Source organism: Nerophis lumbriciformis, linkage group LG39, assembly GCF_033978685.3.
Source record: "Nerophis lumbriciformis linkage group LG39, RoL_Nlum_v2.1, whole genome shotgun sequence".
Classification (NCBI taxonomy): Eukaryota; Metazoa; Chordata; class Actinopteri; order Syngnathiformes; family Syngnathidae; genus Nerophis; species Nerophis lumbriciformis.
In genome coordinates, this window is record NC_084586.2 from 18,445,031 (window position 1) to 18,462,500 (window position 17,470).

At 40.7% G+C, this 17,470-nt stretch overlaps 1 protein-coding gene across 1 annotated transcript in view; it reads left to right on the forward strand.

The window, feature by feature from the left end:
* sdk2b (sidekick cell adhesion molecule 2b) overlaps positions 1–17,470 on the forward strand; it is a 920,539-nt gene that overhangs the window by 842,873 nt on the left and 60,196 nt on the right. Inside the window, exons 33-36 of the mRNA XM_061931841.1 lie at positions 1,792–1,848; positions 1,925–2,026; positions 4,705–4,820; positions 4,890–5,076. Coding sequence (XP_061787825.1) covers positions 1,792–1,848; positions 1,925–2,026; positions 4,705–4,820; positions 4,890–5,076 — 462 coding nt within the window. The remainder of the gene's footprint in view (positions 1–1,791; positions 1,849–1,924; positions 2,027–4,704; positions 4,821–4,889; positions 5,077–17,470) is intronic.

Here is a 17,470-nt window from a genome sequence, read left to right on the forward strand (position 1 = left end):
CAGTTAGAAAAAAAGCGCTTCTGTCATTGTAATCACAAGGGTTCAATCTCTCTCCTGTGTTAGTTTGAAGGCGAAACGACAAACGCGCTCAGAGGAGATCGTTTTTGAAGGAAGGTGACCGTTTTTTACAAAAAAATTGTTTTGAAGGGGGAATAGCAAACTTCCTGTTCATTTTTGCTGGGGGTTGTCAATTTATGAAATGTAGGTCTAGGTGAGACCTACATAGACGTTTTTGTTTCATGTCTCTCCGACCTTCCCAGTGGGAGTTACAGGCAGTTATGTCATTATTTTCTTCCGAGGAGCAGTTTTTTCTGCGTTTTATTCAAAAATTGCGGTAGAGCGCAATTTTTAGATTTGGGGTTAGGTTTTTTCATTAGATCACAATTTTAGCCAGTCCTGATGTGTGTGTTCAGTTTGGTGAGTTTTGAAGCATGTTAAGGGGGTCAAAATACAGCTCAAAGAGGCAAAAGTTACTGTTTTTAGTACTTTTTTGTCTTGAAGGGGGAATTGCCAACTTCCTGTTGATTTTTGCCCGAGGATGTACAGTTATGAAAGGTAGGTGTAAGTCACACCTACATAAAGGTTTTTGTTTCATGTCTTTGAGTTTTTCATGTCATGAGTTTTGCTGTTCGGTTTTTTGATAAAAAGTTTTGCCGTATATTACTGATGTGTGTGTAAAATTTGGTGAGTTTTGAAGTATGTTAAGGGGGTCAAATTACAGCGCAAAGTTGCGGAAGAATAATAATAATAAAACCTTACAAATTCAATAGGTCCTTATGTCCCATTGCATAAGGACTCCCTTTGGGAGTCCTTATACAATGGGCCATGCGGGCCCTAATAAAAACATACAGTAGGGTCTTAACAGTAATGGACCCTTATTGGGTGCATGTGTACACTCTCAGTTACATTGATATTATAAATGAGGGCCCATAGGTAGAAATGCCGTTAAAAGTAGCTTTGATATAGCAAGCTACTTTTGCCGTGTAGCTTAGCTTGTAGTGTAGCTTGCTACAATTCTCGGGGGATAGCTTCCCCTGTAGCTTAGTGTCGGAGGCAGATATTTACATATATCCGAATTTAAGATGTACTTCTTCCATTTCTTTGTCATATTTGAAAACAGCTCGTGTTTTCCATTTCTTCTCTTGATGCTCTGTCAGCAAGTAAACTGTGTGTGTAAACCTTGAGTTCTTTGGAATGTATTATGGCTAGAGAGACGTTGTGCTTGTGTTATGGCTAGGGAGGGGGAAGGAAATAGGGGTTTTTGGCGTTGGGAGGACAGACCATTTTGGGAGGCACGATAGAATGTTCTAGGGTTAGACTGGTCTCAAAATGTATATTGGCAAAGCTTTGAAAATATACAACAAAATACCTATTCTGACTCTGGTGGTTTTTCAACTCAGCTTTAAGTGTCGTAAAGAGCTTGGGAGCGAATTGTGACTTGAATTCCCTGGGAGGAACAACTGGTCCAAAACGCAACATTAGCTACATTTAATCCAGGGTAACTTGTAGCTTAGTTTACTACATGTTCAAAGTTGCTTTCCCATCGCTGCACGCAAACTGATATCATCCAATACTTGTTTTTTGGCTAATATCACAGCGATATCCTATATGAATATTGGATCGGGACCTTCATTTCAAGTGTGAAACACTAAGCTAATGATAAAGTTCCAACCAAAATGACTCGGGCTCCCGGGCCCCACTTTGTGAAGCCCAATGTATCTCACTCGGAGGTCTCGGCCCAGCGTGGTCCCGACCATGACTGATATTCATTTATTCACTTCCTCCCCACAGCTCCTTACAGCATCCAGAACCTGGGCGACTCCACTCTGACCCAGTACGAGCTGGACGGTAAGTTCCCCGCCCCGGTTCTGAGCGCGGACCGCTTCCGACCGGGGCCTAACGGCATGTCCTTCCCCGCCTGCAGAGCTGAGCAAGCACAAGCGCTACGAGATCCGCATGAGCGTGTACAACGCCGTGGGCGAGGGGCCCACCACCCCGCCCCAGGAGGTCTTTGTGGGAGAAGCAGGTGTGTTCATGTCGTTTATCTACCTATTACTTTGTCAACATTATGAAGGACAAGCAGTAGAAAATGAATTATTAATCTACTTGTTCATTTACTGGTAATATTTTCTGTTTTAACATGTTCTATCTACACTTCTGTTCAAATGTAATGATCACTTATTCTTCTCTTCTTTGATACTTTACATCAGTTTTGGGTGATACCACACATTTAGGTATCGATCCGATACCAAGTAGTTACAGGATCATACATTGGTCATATTCAAAGTCCTCATGTGTCCAGGGACGAATTTACTAAGTTTATCCATCCATCCATCCATCCATCCATCTTCTTCCGCTTATCCGAGGTCGGGTCGCGGGGGCAGCAGCCTAAGCAGGGAAGCCCAGACTTCCCTCTCCCCAGCCACTTCGTCCAGCTCCTCCCGGGGGATCCCGAGGCGTTCCCAGGCCAGCCGGGAGACATAGTCTTCCCAACGTGTCCTGGGTCTTCCCCGTGGCCTCCTACTGGTCGGACGTGCCCGAAACACCTCCCGAGGGAGGCGTTCGGGTGGCATCCTGACCAGATGCCCGAACCACCTCATCTGGCTCCTCTCGATATGGAGGAGCAGCGGCTTTACTTTGAGCTCCCCCCGAATGACAGAGCTTCTCACCCTATCTCTAAGGGAGAGACCCGCCACCCGGCGGAGGAAACTCATTTGGGCCGCTTGTACCCGTGATCTTGTCCTTTCGGTCATGACCCAAAGCTCATGACCATAGGTGAGGATGGGAACGTAGATCGACCGGTAAATCGAGAGCTTTGCCTTCCGGCTCAGCTCCTTCTTCACCACAACGGATCGATACAGCGTCCGCATTACTGAAGATGCCGCACCGATCCGCCTGTCGATCTCACGATCCACTCTTCCCTCACTCGTGAACAAGACTCCGAGGTACTTGAACTCCTCCACTTGGGGCAAGATCTCCTCCCCAACCCGGAGATGGCACTCCACCCTTTTCCGGGCGAGAACCATGGACTCGGATTTGGAGGTGCTGATTCCCATCCCAGTCGCTTCACACTCGGCTGCGAACCGATCCAGCGAGAGCTGGAGATCTTGGCCAGATGAAGCCATCAGGACCACATCATCTGCAAAAAGCAGAGACCTAATCCTGCAGCCACCAAACCAGATACCCTCAACGCCCTGACTGCGCCTAGAAATTCTGTCCATAAAGGTTATGAACAGAATCGGTGACAAAGGGCAGCCCTGGCGGAGTCCAACCCTCACTGGAAACGTGTCCGACTTACTACCGGCAATGCGGACCAAGCTCTGACACCGATTATACAGGGAGGGAACCGCCACAATAAGACAGTTCGTTACCCCATACTCTCTGAGCACTCCCCACAGGACTTCCCGGGGTACACGGTCGAATGCCTTCTCCAAGTCCACAAAGCACATGTAGACTGGTTGGGCAAACTCCCATGCACCCTCAAGGACCCTGCCCAGAGTATAGAGCTGGTCCACAGTTCCACGACCAGGACGAAAACCACACTGTTCCTCCTGAATCCGAGGTTCGACTATCCGGCGTAGCCTCCTCTCCAGTACACCTGAATAGACCTTACCGGGAAGGCTGAGGAGTGTGATCCCACGATAGTTGGAACACACCCTCCGGTTCCCCTTCTTAAAGAGAGGAACCACCACCCCGGTCTGCCAATCCAGAGGTACCGCCCCCGATGTCCACGCGATGTTGCAGAGTCTTGTCAACCAAGACAGCCCCACAACATCCAGAGCCTTAAGGAACTCCGGGCGGATCTCATCCACCCCCGGGGCCTTGCCACCGAGGAGCTTTTTAACTACCTCGGCAACCTCAGCCCCAGAAATAGGAGAGCCCACCACAGATTCCCCAGGCCCTGCTTCCTCATAGGAAGACGTGCTGGTAGGATTGAGGAGGTCTTCGAAGTATTCTCTCCACCGATCCACAACATCCGCAGTCGAGGTCAGCAGAGCACCATCCCCACCATACACGGTGTTGACACTGCACTGCTTCCCCTTCCTGAGGCGGCGGATGGTGGTCCAGAATTGCTTCAAAGCCGTCCGGAAGTCTTTTTCCAAGTTTAAGTAAACTTGTTTATAAACATAATAGGATTTTTTTAAACATAATAGGATTTTTTTTTTAAACGGGAAAAAGATTTTGTGATGCTAAAAAATATCGATGTAATCATAGTAGTATCGACTAGATACGCTCCTGTGCTTTGTATCATTACAGTGGATGTCAGGTGTAGATTTACCAATGGCATTAGTTCACATTGTGACACCAGTGAGCTATTGTGTCCTCCTAAGGTGTGTAGTGAAGCATGTTTAGCTATAACACGTCCTCCAGTGATAATAATACTTGTAAGAAACTTACTTTATTTGTCGCCATGGAGGCCAGGATTACCAAAATGTGTCCACTCTCCCTTTTCTGTCTTCTGATAGCTGAGGTCACATGGGGTGGTATAGCTCGGTTGGTAGAGTGGCCATGCCAGCAACTTGAGGGTTCCAGGTTCTGCCCTCCCAGTCACTGCCGTTGTGTCCTTGGGCAAGACACTTTACCCACCCACACTGGTTTAAACATGTAACTTAGATATTGGGGTTCACTATGTAAAAGCGCTTTGAGTCACTCGAGAAAAGCGCTATATAAATATAATTCACTTCACATGTGTGGTTTTTGTAGTCCCCACAGCCCCGCCCCAGAACGTGGCCGTCCAGTCCACCACCGCCACCCAGCTGGACGTGACGTGGGACCCCCCGCCTGTCGGCGCTCAGAACGGAGACATCCAGGGCTACAAGGTCAGATTCACCCCCAAAGTCTCAGGATTCTGGACTTCATTAACCAGTCTCATCCTCCTCCCCATCCAGGTCTACTTTTGGGAGTTCCAGCGTAAGAACGAGACCGAGCGCCTTCGGACTCTGTTCATGCCCGAGGGCGGCGTGAAGCTGAAGAACCTGACAGGTTACACCACCTACATGATCAGCGTGGCCCCCTTTAATGCCGCTGGGGACGGACCCCGGAGCCCTTCGATCAGGGGACGCACTCAGCAAGCAGGTAGGAGGACCAAGACCTTGACCAAGTACTAGAGAGCCACCGATACGGGTTTATTTAGGGCCGTCAAGTGATATTTGGAATAAAAGTGATTTAAACATTAATATTATACGTCAGTAAACAAGTTTTTTGAACATAATTTTAATGTTGTTTAATTTAGCAGCAAAAAAACATCTTTATAGGAGCATTTCAAAACATAGAAAATCTCCTGGGAAAATTGGTGAAAATATGTCATTTGTCTACATCACAATAACTCATCTACTCCATTTTATCCACTTTTATAGAAGATGAGGGATTTAATACATTGTAAGGTTTCCTGATGAACAATTGCCAACATTTAAATAAAAACTATCTGGGTTCCTTCAGGGCAGCGTTTCTCAAAGTGTGGGGCGCGCCCCACTGGTGGGGAATAGAGACATGACAGGTGGGGCGCGAGGAACGGGAGGAAATTTCACTTTAAATTTTTTTTTTTAAATTATTATATTCTTAGATTTTTTTTTTTACTATGCTTTCATTTTCTATACACACTGTAAATCACTTTGTGATTCTGTCTGTGAAATCCGCTATATAAATAAATGGAAATTACCGGTACTTATTTTTACTGTAGGCTTTATATTTCTCGGTACGAGCGAAAGTTTGACAGACATAGCAACAGTAACTAATGGGGGCGGGGCTAAGCGGAACAAACTTTCGCGCGGATGGGTAGCAGGCTAATGTGTGGATCACAATTACACAAATATACACTTTTATTGTATTTATTATTGAACTTGATGCAAGTTATTTGATTTATTATTGAACTTGATGCAAGTTATAACACTTTTTTTGATTTATTATTGAACTTGATGCAAGTTATAACACTTTTGTTTTATTTATTATTGAACTTGATGCAAGTTATTACACTTTTTTGATTTATTATTGAACTTGATGCAAGTTATAACACTTTTTTTGATTTATTATTGAACTTGATGCAAGTTATAACACTTTTGTTTGATTTATTATTGAACTTGATGCAAGTTATAACACTTTTTTTTATTTATTATTGAACTTGATGCAAGTTATTTGATTTATTATTGAACTTGATGCAAGTTATAACACTTTTTTTTATTTATTATTGAACTTGATGCAAGTTATTTGATTTATTATTGAACTTGATGCAAGTTATAACACTTTTATTTGATTTATTATTGAACTTGATGCAAGTTATAACACTTTTTTTTATTATTGAACTTGATGCAAGTTATAACACTTTTGTTTTATTTATTATTGAACTTGATGCAAGTTATAACACTTTTTTTGATTCATTATTGAACTTGATGCAAGTTATTTGATTTATTATTGAACTTGATGCAAGTTATAACACTTTTTTTGATTTATTATTGAACGTGATGCAAGTTATAACACGTTTTGATTTATTATTGAACTTGATGCAAGTTATAACACTTTTTTGATTTATTATTGAACTTGATGCAAGTTATAACACTTTTTTTGATTTATTATTGAACTTGATGTAAGTTATAACACTTTTATTTGATTTATTATTGAACTTGATGCAAGTTATAACACTTTTTATTTATTTATTATTGAACGTGATGCAAGTTATAACACTTTTTTTGATTTATTATTGAACTTGATGCAAGTTATAACACTTTTATTTGATTTATTATTGAACTTGATGCAAGTTATAACACTTTTTTTGATTTATTATTGAACGTGATGCAAGTTATAACACTTTTGTTTTATTTATTATTGAACTTGATGCAAGTTATTACACTTTTTTGATTTATTATTGAACTTGATGCAAGTTATAACACTTTTTTTGATTTATTATTGAACTTGATGCAAGTTATAACACTTTTTTTTATTTATTATTGAACTTGATGCAAGTTATTTGATTTATTATTGAACTTGATGCAAGTTATAACACTTTTTTTTATTTATTATTGAACTTGATGCAAGTTATTTGATTTATTATTGAACTTGATGCAAGTTATAACACTTTTATTTGATTTATTATTGAACTTGATGCAAGTTATAACACTTTTTTTTATTATTGAACTTGATGCAAGTTATAACACTTTTGTTTTATTTATTATTGAACTTGATGCAAGTTATAACACTTTTTTTGATTTATTATTGAACTTGATGCAAGTTATTTGATTTATTATTGAACTTGATGCAAGTTATAACACTTTTTTTGATTTATTATTGAACGTGATGCAAGTTATAACACTTTTTGATTTATTATTGAACTTGATGCAAGTTATAACACTTTTTTGATTTATTATTGAACTTGATGCAAGTTATAACACTTTTTTTGATTTATTATTGAACTTGATGTAAGTTATAACACTTTTATTTGATTTATTATTGAACTTGATGCAACTTATAACACTTTTTATTTATTTATTATTGAACGTGATGCAAGTTATAACACTTTTTTTGATTTATTATTGAACTTGATGCAAGTTATAACACTTTTATTTGATTTATTATTGAACTTGATGCAAGTTATAACACTTTTTTTGATTTATTATTGAACGTGATGCAAGTTATAACACTTTTTTTGATTTATTATTGAACTTGATGCAAGTTATAACAGTTTTTTTGATTTATTATTGAACTTGATGCAAGTTATAACACTTTTGTTTTTTTTATTATTGAACTTGATGGACGTTATTTTATTTATTATTGAACTTGATGGACGTTATTTTATTTATTATTGAACTTGATGCAAGTTATACCACAGCTGCACAGTTATTTTATTTATTATTGAACTTAATGTTATTTTATGTTATTGAGTTCGAATGTATACAACTTGATGTTCAATAAATTTGAAAATGTTAAAGCTTGGCATTAGCACTCTGTTGGGGCGATGGGGGCAGGTGGGGCTTGAAAACTCCCCCTTGTCCAAAGTGGGGGATGACAAAAAAAGTTTGAGAACCACTGCTTCAGGGTGATTATAGTTGAGACTCGGGTCGTACGGTATAGTACCGGTATACGAATGAATCATATTTGGTACTATACCGCCTCTAAAAAGTACCGCACCCAAAATAAAAGTACCGGGACCAAAATGTATTTCGATACTTTTCTAAATAAAGGGGACTACAAATAAATGTCATTATTGTTTTTATTTGAACAAAAAATCTTAGAGTACATGAAACATATGTTTATTATTGTCATTTAGTCCTTAAATAAAATAGTCAACTTGTCTTTTAGTAGTAAGTAAACAAACAAAGACTCCTAATTAGTCTATGCAGTAACATATTGTGTCATTTATACACCTATTATTTTCTACACATTATAAAGAACAAACTGTAAAAATGAATTATTAATCTACTTGTTCATTTACTGTTAATATCAGTTTTTTTTCTGTTTTAACATGTTCTATCTACACTTCTGTAAAATGTAATAATCACTTATTCTTCTCTTCTTTGATACTGTACATTATTTTTGGATGATACCACACATTTAGGTATGGATCCGATACCAAGTAGTTACAGGATCATACATTGGTCATATTCAAAGTCCTCATGTGTCCAGGGACATATTTACTGACTTTATAAACATAATATACATTTTAAAAATACGATGAAAAATATCGACATAATCATAGTAGTATCGACTATATACACTATTGTACTTGGTATCATTACAGTGGATGTCAGGTGTAGATCCACCCATGGCATTTGTTTACATTCAGGCTTGCTATCTTTTGTTAGCGGTGACGCCGGTGAGCTATTGTATCCTCCTACGGTGTGTAGTGAAGCATGTTTAGCTGTTTGTCATCCTCCAGTGATAATGGTACGTGTAAGAAACTTACTTTATTGGGTTTATTTGGTTCTCACTTCTCTGTGAAGCGCTTTGGGTGTCTAGAAAAGCACTATATAAATCGAATCCATTATATTGGGTTTTTTTGTCGCCATGGAGGCGAGGATTAGTGATTTAGAAGTAGCTAAAACACTGTGGATGGACGTTAGCAGCTAACTAGCTAGCCATGTCTTAAAGCAGTGGTTCTCAACCTTTTTCCAGTGATGTACCCCCTGTGAACATTTTTTTTAATTCAAGTACCCCCTAATCAGAGCAAAGCATTTTTGGTTGAAAAAAAAGAGATAAAGAAGTAAAATACAGCACTATGTCATCAGTTTCTGATTTTTTAAATTGTATAACAGTGCAAAATATTGCTCATTTGTAGTGGTCTTTCTTGAACTATTTGGAGAAAAAGATATAAAAATAACTAAAAACTTGTTGAAAAATAAACAAGTGATTCAATTATAAATATGTCCACAAAAAAATCTAGCTGTCAACACTGAATATTGCATTGTTGCATTGTAATGAATGGAATAACTTACTTGATTTGATGTTCAGTTTATGAACTTAAATTCATATTATCTTGAAGTATTATTCAATAAATATATTTATAAAGGATTTTTTAATTGTTGCTATTTTTAGAATATTAAAAAAAAAATCTCACGTACCCCTTGGCATACCTTCAAGTACCCCCAGGGGTACGCGTACCCCCATTTGAGAACCACTGTCTTAAAGCACCAACTACCTTGCGGCCTGGCTCATAGGACTCCAGAGGCAGCGGACAGGTACCGACAGGCCAAGCGGTGTGCGGCTTCAGCGGTTGCGGAGGCAAAAACTCGGACATGGGAGGACTTCCGGACGGCTTCGAAGCGATTCTGGACCACCATCCGCCGCCTCAGGAAGGGGAAGCAGTGCACTATCAACACCGTGTATGGTGAGGAGGATGTTCTGCTGACCTCGACTGCAGATGTTGTGGATCGGTGGAGAGAATACTTCGAAGACCTCCTCAATCCCACCAACACGTCTTCCTATGAGGAAGCAGTGCCTGGGGAATCTGTAGTGGGCTCTCCTATTTCTGGGGCTGAGGTTGCTGAGGTAGTTAAAAAGCTCCTCGGTGGCAAGGCCCCGGGGGTAGATGAGATCCGCCCGGAGTTCCTTAAGGCTCTGGATGCTGTGGGGCTGTCTTGGTTGACAAGACTCTGCAGCATCACGTGGACATCGGGGGCGGTATCACTGGATTGGCAGACCGGGGTGGTGGTTCCTCTCTTTAAGAAGGGGAACCGGAGGGTGTGTTCTAACTATCGTGGGATCACACTCCTCAGCCTTCCCGGTAAGGTCTATTCAGGTGTACTGGAGAGGAGGCTACGCCGGATAGTCGAACCTCGGATTCAGGAGGAACAGTGTGGTTTTCGTCCTGGTCGTGGAACTGTGGACCAGCTCTATACTCTCGGCAGGGTCCTTGAGGGTGCATGGGAGTTTGCCCAACCAGTCTACATGTGCTTTGTGGACTTGGAGAAGGCATTCGACCGTGTCCCTCGGGAAGTCCTGTGGGGAGTGCTCAGAGAGTACGGGGTATCGGACTGTCTGATTTTGGCGGTCCGCTCCCTGTATGATCAGTGTCAGAGCTTGGTCCGCATTGCCGGCAGTAAGTCGGACACGTTTCCAGTGAGGGTTGGACTCCGCCAAGGCTGCCCTTTGTCACCCATTCTGTTCATAACTTTTATGGACAGAATTTCTAGGCGCAGTCAAGGCGTTGAGGGGATCCGGTTTGGTGGCTGCAGGATTAGGTCTCTGCTTTTTGCAGATGATGTGGTCCTGATGGCTTCATCTGGCCAGGATCTTCAGCTCTCGCTGGATCGGTTCGCAGCCGAGTGTGAAGCGACTGGGATGAGAATCAGCACCTCCAAGTCCAAGTCCATGGTTCTCGCCCGGAAAAGGGTGGAGTGCCATCTCCGGGTTGGGGAGGAGATCTTGCCCCAAGTGGAGGAGTTCAAGTACCTCGGAGTCTTGTTCACGAGTGAGGGAAGAGTGGATGGTGAGATCGACAGGCGGATCGGTGCGGCGTCTTCAGTAATGCGGACGCTGTATCGGTCCGTTGTGGTGAAGAAGGAGCTGAGCCGGAAGGCAAAGCTCTCAATTTACCGGTCGATCTACGTTCCCATCCTCACCTATGGTCATGAGCTTTGGGTTTTGACCGAAAGGACAAGATCACGGGTACAAGCGGCCGAAATGAGTTTCCTCCGCCGGGTGGCGGGGCTCTCCCTTAGAGATAGGGTGAGAAGCTCTGCCATCCGGGGGGAGCTCAAAGTAAAGCCTCTGCTCCTCCACATGGAGAGGAGCCAGATGAGGTGGTTCGGGCATCTGGTCAGGATGCCACCTGAACGCCTCCCTAGGGAGGTGTTTAGGGCACGTCCGACCGGTAGGAGGCCGCGAGGAAGACCCAGGACATGCTGGGAAGACTATGTGGCCTGGGAACGCCTCGGGGTCCCACAGGAGGAGCTGGACGAAGTGGCTGGGGAGAGGGAAGTCTGGGCTTCCCTGCTTAGGCTGCTGCCCCCGCGACCCGACCTCGGATAAGCGGAGGAAGATGGATGGATGGATGGATGGATGGATGGATGGATGGTAGTTGTACCATATGGTCACATGATCATATGGACGCTGCTATTTTACTTTCTTTAAGGATTCGGACTTTTGGCAAAGGTCAACTGAGGGTCATTGGGCACCCTCCAGTGACAATCCAACACTTTATAGTGAAAAGGAAGCAGAAAGTTGAGAGCAAGAAGAGAGAGAGAGAGGGGGGGGGGGTTGCTGGACACAAAGACTGTTGTGTCCCGCCAAGCCAAGTTTGAAGACAACAGGGTTGGACTGTGTCCTCGCTGTGAGCTCAGCCAAGTCTAATGAGGCTGCTGGAGCAAGCCCAGTTATGGCCACCATAGAGCATGTCCTTATAGCAGATCTCTCTCTCTTTTTACAAACCCCGTTTCCATATGAGTTGGGAAATGGTGTTAGATGTAAATATAAACGGAATACAATGATTTGCAAATCCTTTTCAACCCATATTCAGTTGAACATGCTACAAAGACAACATATTTGATGTTCAAACTGATAAACATTTTTTTTTTTTTGCAAATAATCATTAACTTTAGAATTTGATGCCAGCAACACGTGACAAAGAAGTTGGGAAAGGTGGCAATAAATACTGATAAAGTTGAGGAATGCTCATCAAACACTTATTTGGAACATCCCACAGGTGTGCAGGCTAATTGGGAACAGGTGGGTGCCATGATTGGGTATAAAAGTAGATTGCATGAAATGCTCAGTCATTCACAAACAAGGACGGGGCGAGGGTCACCACTTTGTCAACAAATGCGTGAGCAAATTGTTGAACAGTTTAAGAAAAACCTTTCTCAAGCAGCTATTGCAAGGAATTTAGGGATTTCACTATTATCCACGGCAGTGGTTCTCAACCTTTTTTCAGTGATGTACCCCCTGTGAACATTTTTTTTAATTCAAGTACCCCCTAATCACAGCAAAGCATTTTTGGTTGAAAAAAAGGGATAACGAAGTAAAATACAGCACTATGTCATCAGTTTATGATTTATTCAATTGTATAACAGTGCAAAATATTGCTCACTTGTTAAGTTAAAGTGCCAATCATTGTCACACACACACTGGGTGTGGCGAAATTATTCTCTGCATTTGACCCATCACCCTTGATCACTCCCTGGGAGGTGAGGGGAGCAGTGAGCAGCAGCGGTGGCCGCGCCCGAGAATCATTTTGGTGATTTAACCCCCAATTCCAAACCTTAGTGGTCTTTCTTGAACTATTTGGAATAGAAGATATACAAATAACTAAAAACTTGTTGAAAAATAAACAAGTGATTCAATTATAAATAAAGATATTTACACATAGAAGTAATCATCAACTTAAAGTGGCCTCTTTGGGGATTGTAATAGAGATCCATCTGGATTCATCAACTTAATTCTAAACATTTCTTCACAAAAAAATAAATCTTTAACATCAATATTTATGGAACATGTCCACAAAAAAATCTAGCTGTCAACACTGAATATTGCATTGTTGCATTGTAATGAATGGAATAACCTACCGTTTTTTCCGCACCATAAACCGCCCTGGGTTATAAGCCGCGCCTTCAATGAACGGCATATTTCAAAACTTTGTCCACCTATAAGCCGCCCCGTGTTATAAGCCGCATCTAACTGCGCTAAAGGAATGTCAAAAAAACGGTCAGATAGGTCAGTCAAACTTTAATAATATATTAAAAACCAGCGTGATGTGGGCGCGCATGGAGTCGTATATCAACATGGACGGAGCAGCGTGAAAAAAGCCACCCGGCCTCTTCGCGTAAACTTAAACTTACCTTAACCAGTCGCTCATCTTTTCTTCATCCATCCCTTCGAGTTAGCTTTTATGATGACGCCGGCTGGAAAGGTCTCTTTTGGCAAGGTCTTCCTTTTGAATATCACCATGGGTGGAAGTTTCTGGCCATTAGCATGGCAAGCTAGAACCACAGTGAAGGACGACTTCTCATTCCCTGTGGTGCGAATATTCACCGTACGTGCTCCCGTTGTATCCACAGTGCGGTTCACAGGAATATCAAAAGTCAGTGGAACCTCGTCCATGTTGATAATGTTCTCTGGCCGGATCTTTTTTTCCAGCTATCTTGTTTTTACAATATGCACGGAAAGTAGCCAGCTTTTCTTGAAAGTCTTTAGGCAGTTGCTGTGAAATAGTAGTCAGTGTGCGGATGGAGAGATTGCGTCTTTTCATGAACCGGAAAACTGTCGCTTAGTAGGAGCCATTTTGTGGTCTTTACAGATGTAAACACACAAAGGAAATGAAACGTAATATCCGCGCGCTTCTTCTTCTTCTTCTTCTACGCGGGCGGGTGGTTGCTTACAGTAGAAGAAGAAGCGCTTCCTGTTCTATGGGGGCGGGTGCTTACCTTGGCGGTTGCTTGCGTAGAAGAAGAAGCACTTCCTCTTCTACGGGGAAAAAAGATGGCGGCTGTTTACCGTAGTTGCGAGACCGAAACTTTATGAAAATGAATCTTAATATTAATCCATATATAAAGCGCACCGGGTTATAAGCCGCACTGTCAGCTTTTGAGTAAATTTGTGTTTTTTAGGTGCGGCTAATAGTGCGGAAAATACGGTACTTGATTTGATGTTCAGTTTATGAACTTACATTCATATTTTGTTGAAGTATTATTCAATAAATATATTTATAAAGGATTTTTGAATTGTTGCTATTTTTAGAATATTAAAAAAAAATCTCACGTACCCCTTGGCATACCTTCAAGTACCCCCAGGGGGTACTTGAAGGTATTGAGAACCACTTGAGAACCACTGATCTACGGTCCGTAATATCATCAGAGGGTTCAGAGAATCTGGAGAAATCACTGCACGTAAGCAGCTAAGCCCGTGACCTTCGATCCCTCAGGCTGTACTGCATCAACAAGCTACATCAGTGTGTAAAGGATATCACCACATGGGCTCAGGAACACTTCAGAAACCCACTGTCAGTAACTACAGTTGGTCGCTACATCTGTAAGTGCAAGTTAAAACTCTCCTATGCAAGGCGAAAACCGTTTATCAACAACACCCAGAAACGCCGTCTGCTTCGCTGGGCCTGAGCTCATCTAAGATGGACTGATACAAAGTGGAAAAGTGTTCTGTGGTCTGACGAGTCCACATTTCAAATTATTTTTGGAAACTGTGGACGTCGTGTCCTCCGGACCAAAGAGGAAAAGAACCATCCGGATCGTTATAGACGCATAGTGTAAAAGCCAGCATGTGTGATGGTATGGGGGTGTATTAGTGCCCAAGACATGGGTAACTTACACATCTGTGAAGGCACCATTAATGCTGAAAGGTACATGCAGGTTTTGGAGCAACATATGTTGCCATCCAAGCAACGTTACCATGGACGCCCCTGCTTATTTCAGCAAGACAATGCCAAGCCACGTGTTACATCAACGTGGCTTCATAGTAAAAGAGTGCGGGTACTAGAGTGGCCTGCCTGTAGTCCAGACCTGTCTCCCATTGAAAATGTGAAGCCTAAAATAGCACAATGGAGACCCCCGGACTGTTGAACAACTTAAGCTGTACATCAAGCAAGAATGGGAAAGAATTCCACCTGAGAAGCTTCAAAAATGTGTCTCCTCAGTTCCCAAATGTTTACTGAGTGTTGTTAAAAGGAAAGGCCATGTAACACAGTGGTGAACATGCCCTTTCCCAACTACTTTGGCACGTGTTGCAGCCATGAAATTCTAAGTTAATTATTATTTGCAAAAAAAAAAAACAAAGTTTATGAGTTTGAATGTCAAATATCTTGTCTTTGTTGTGCATTCAATTGAATATGGGTTGAAAAGGATTTGCAAATCATTGTATTCCGTTGATATTTACATCTAACACAATTTCCCAACTCATATGGAAACGGGGTTTGTATAACCAGAGTATCCAAAGTGCAGCCAGAGAGCCATTTGCGGCCCGCAGCTAATTTTTCAACGGCACATTCTAAAATTATTGTATAAAAAAAACAATAACAATTACAAAAAACATTAAAAAGAGGAATAAAAGAGGAAACATGTCAAATGTAACGAGAACAAGTAGCAATGTTGACTCTAATAACACAAAGTTGTCATGCAGGCTGTTTCTTTTTTTCTTTAAAGCTGTCATTGCTCAAAATCACTGTTATGAATTATTGACATATTCAAGGCTCACATTACTTCACATGAAATATTCCACTTTCAATGATTTTTTGGGGGGGAAATATTGCAAAAACGGGCAAAAAACAAACAAATAAAAAAAACAATTTAAAATCGACTGATAAATGTGAAGCTGATCTAGAGACTTTGGTGTTAAAGTAAAAATTTACTAAAAAATTAATTAATTTTAACACTTTTATGAGTAAGGTCATTTTGGGGATACAATAATTTTAGTGGCATTTATTTTAAACTGTCATTGCTCAGGAATAATAATGATGTTAAGAATTATTGATCTATTCAAGGTTCACATTACTTCACATGAAATATTCTACTTTGAATGATTTTTTGGGGAAAATATTGCATATTTTGTGTGTTTGATATAAAAAAAAAGTTTTCTCTCACAAAAAGGGCATAAATCAAACAAATACAAGAAAAAAAATCATTTAAAAAAAATCATAATCGACTGATACATATGAAGTAGATCTGGAGACTTAAGTGTTCAAAGTAAAAACAAATAATACAAAAAAAATATTTTTAACACTTTAATGAGTAAGGCCCTTTGGGAGCCCCAATAATTTTAAGGGAACTTTTATTCAAACTGCTCAAAAATATGAATGAATGATGTTATGAATTATTAACATGCAAATAACTAACATATTGGCTCTTAACTAGTCATTATTAAGTACTTATTAATGCCTTATTCTGCATGGCCTTATTATAACCCTAACCCTAACCAAATAACTCTAAATTAAGTCTTTGTTACTTATAATATGTTCCCCTACTGTCCAAAAAACTCAAAATTAAGTCTTTGTTACTTATAATATGTTCCCCATACTAAAGTGTTACCAAAAACATATAACTTTGTCTTGAATTTGAAAAAAAAAAACATTTTACTTTTCACTAAAGAAGGGTTCGGTGAATGCGCATATGAAACTGGTGGGGTTCGGTGTTATACACTATATATATATATATATATATATATATATATATATATATATATATATATACATATATATATATATTTATATATATATATATATATATATATATATATATATACACATATATATATATGTATGTATATACAGGTAAAAGCCAGTAAATTAGAATATTTTGAAAAACTTGATTTATTTCAGTAATTGCATTCAAAAGGTGTAACTTGTACATTATATTTATTCATTGCACACAGACTGATGCATTCAAATGTTTATTTCATTTAATTTTGATGATTTGAAGTGGCAACAAATGAAAATCCAAAATTCCGTGTGTCACAAAATTAGAATATTACTTAAGGCTAATACAAAAAAGGGATTTTTAGAAATGTTGGCCAACTGAAAAGTATGAAAATGAAAAATATGAGCATGTACAATACTCAATACTTGGTTGGAGCTCCTTTTGCCTCAATTACTGCGTTAATGCGGCGTGGCATGGAGTCGATGAGTTTCTGGCACTGCTCAGGTGTTATGAGAGCCCAGGTTGCTCTGATAGTGGCCTTCAACTCTTCTGCGTTTTTGGGTCTGGCATTCTGCATCTTCCTTTTCACAATACCCCACAGATTTTCTATGGGGCTAAGGTCAGGGGAGTTGGCGGGCCAATTTACAACAGAAATACCATGGTCCGTAAACCAGGCACGGGTAGATTTTGCGCTGTGTGCAGGCGCCAAGTCCTGTTGGAACTTGAAATCTCCATCTCCATAGAGCAGGTCAGCAGCAGGAAGCATGAAGTGCTCTAAAACTTGCTGGTAGACGGCTGCGTTGACCCTGGATCTCAGGAAACAGAGTGGACCGACACCAGCAGATGACATGGCACCCCAAACCATCACTGATGGTGGAAACTTTACACTAGACTTCAGGCAACGT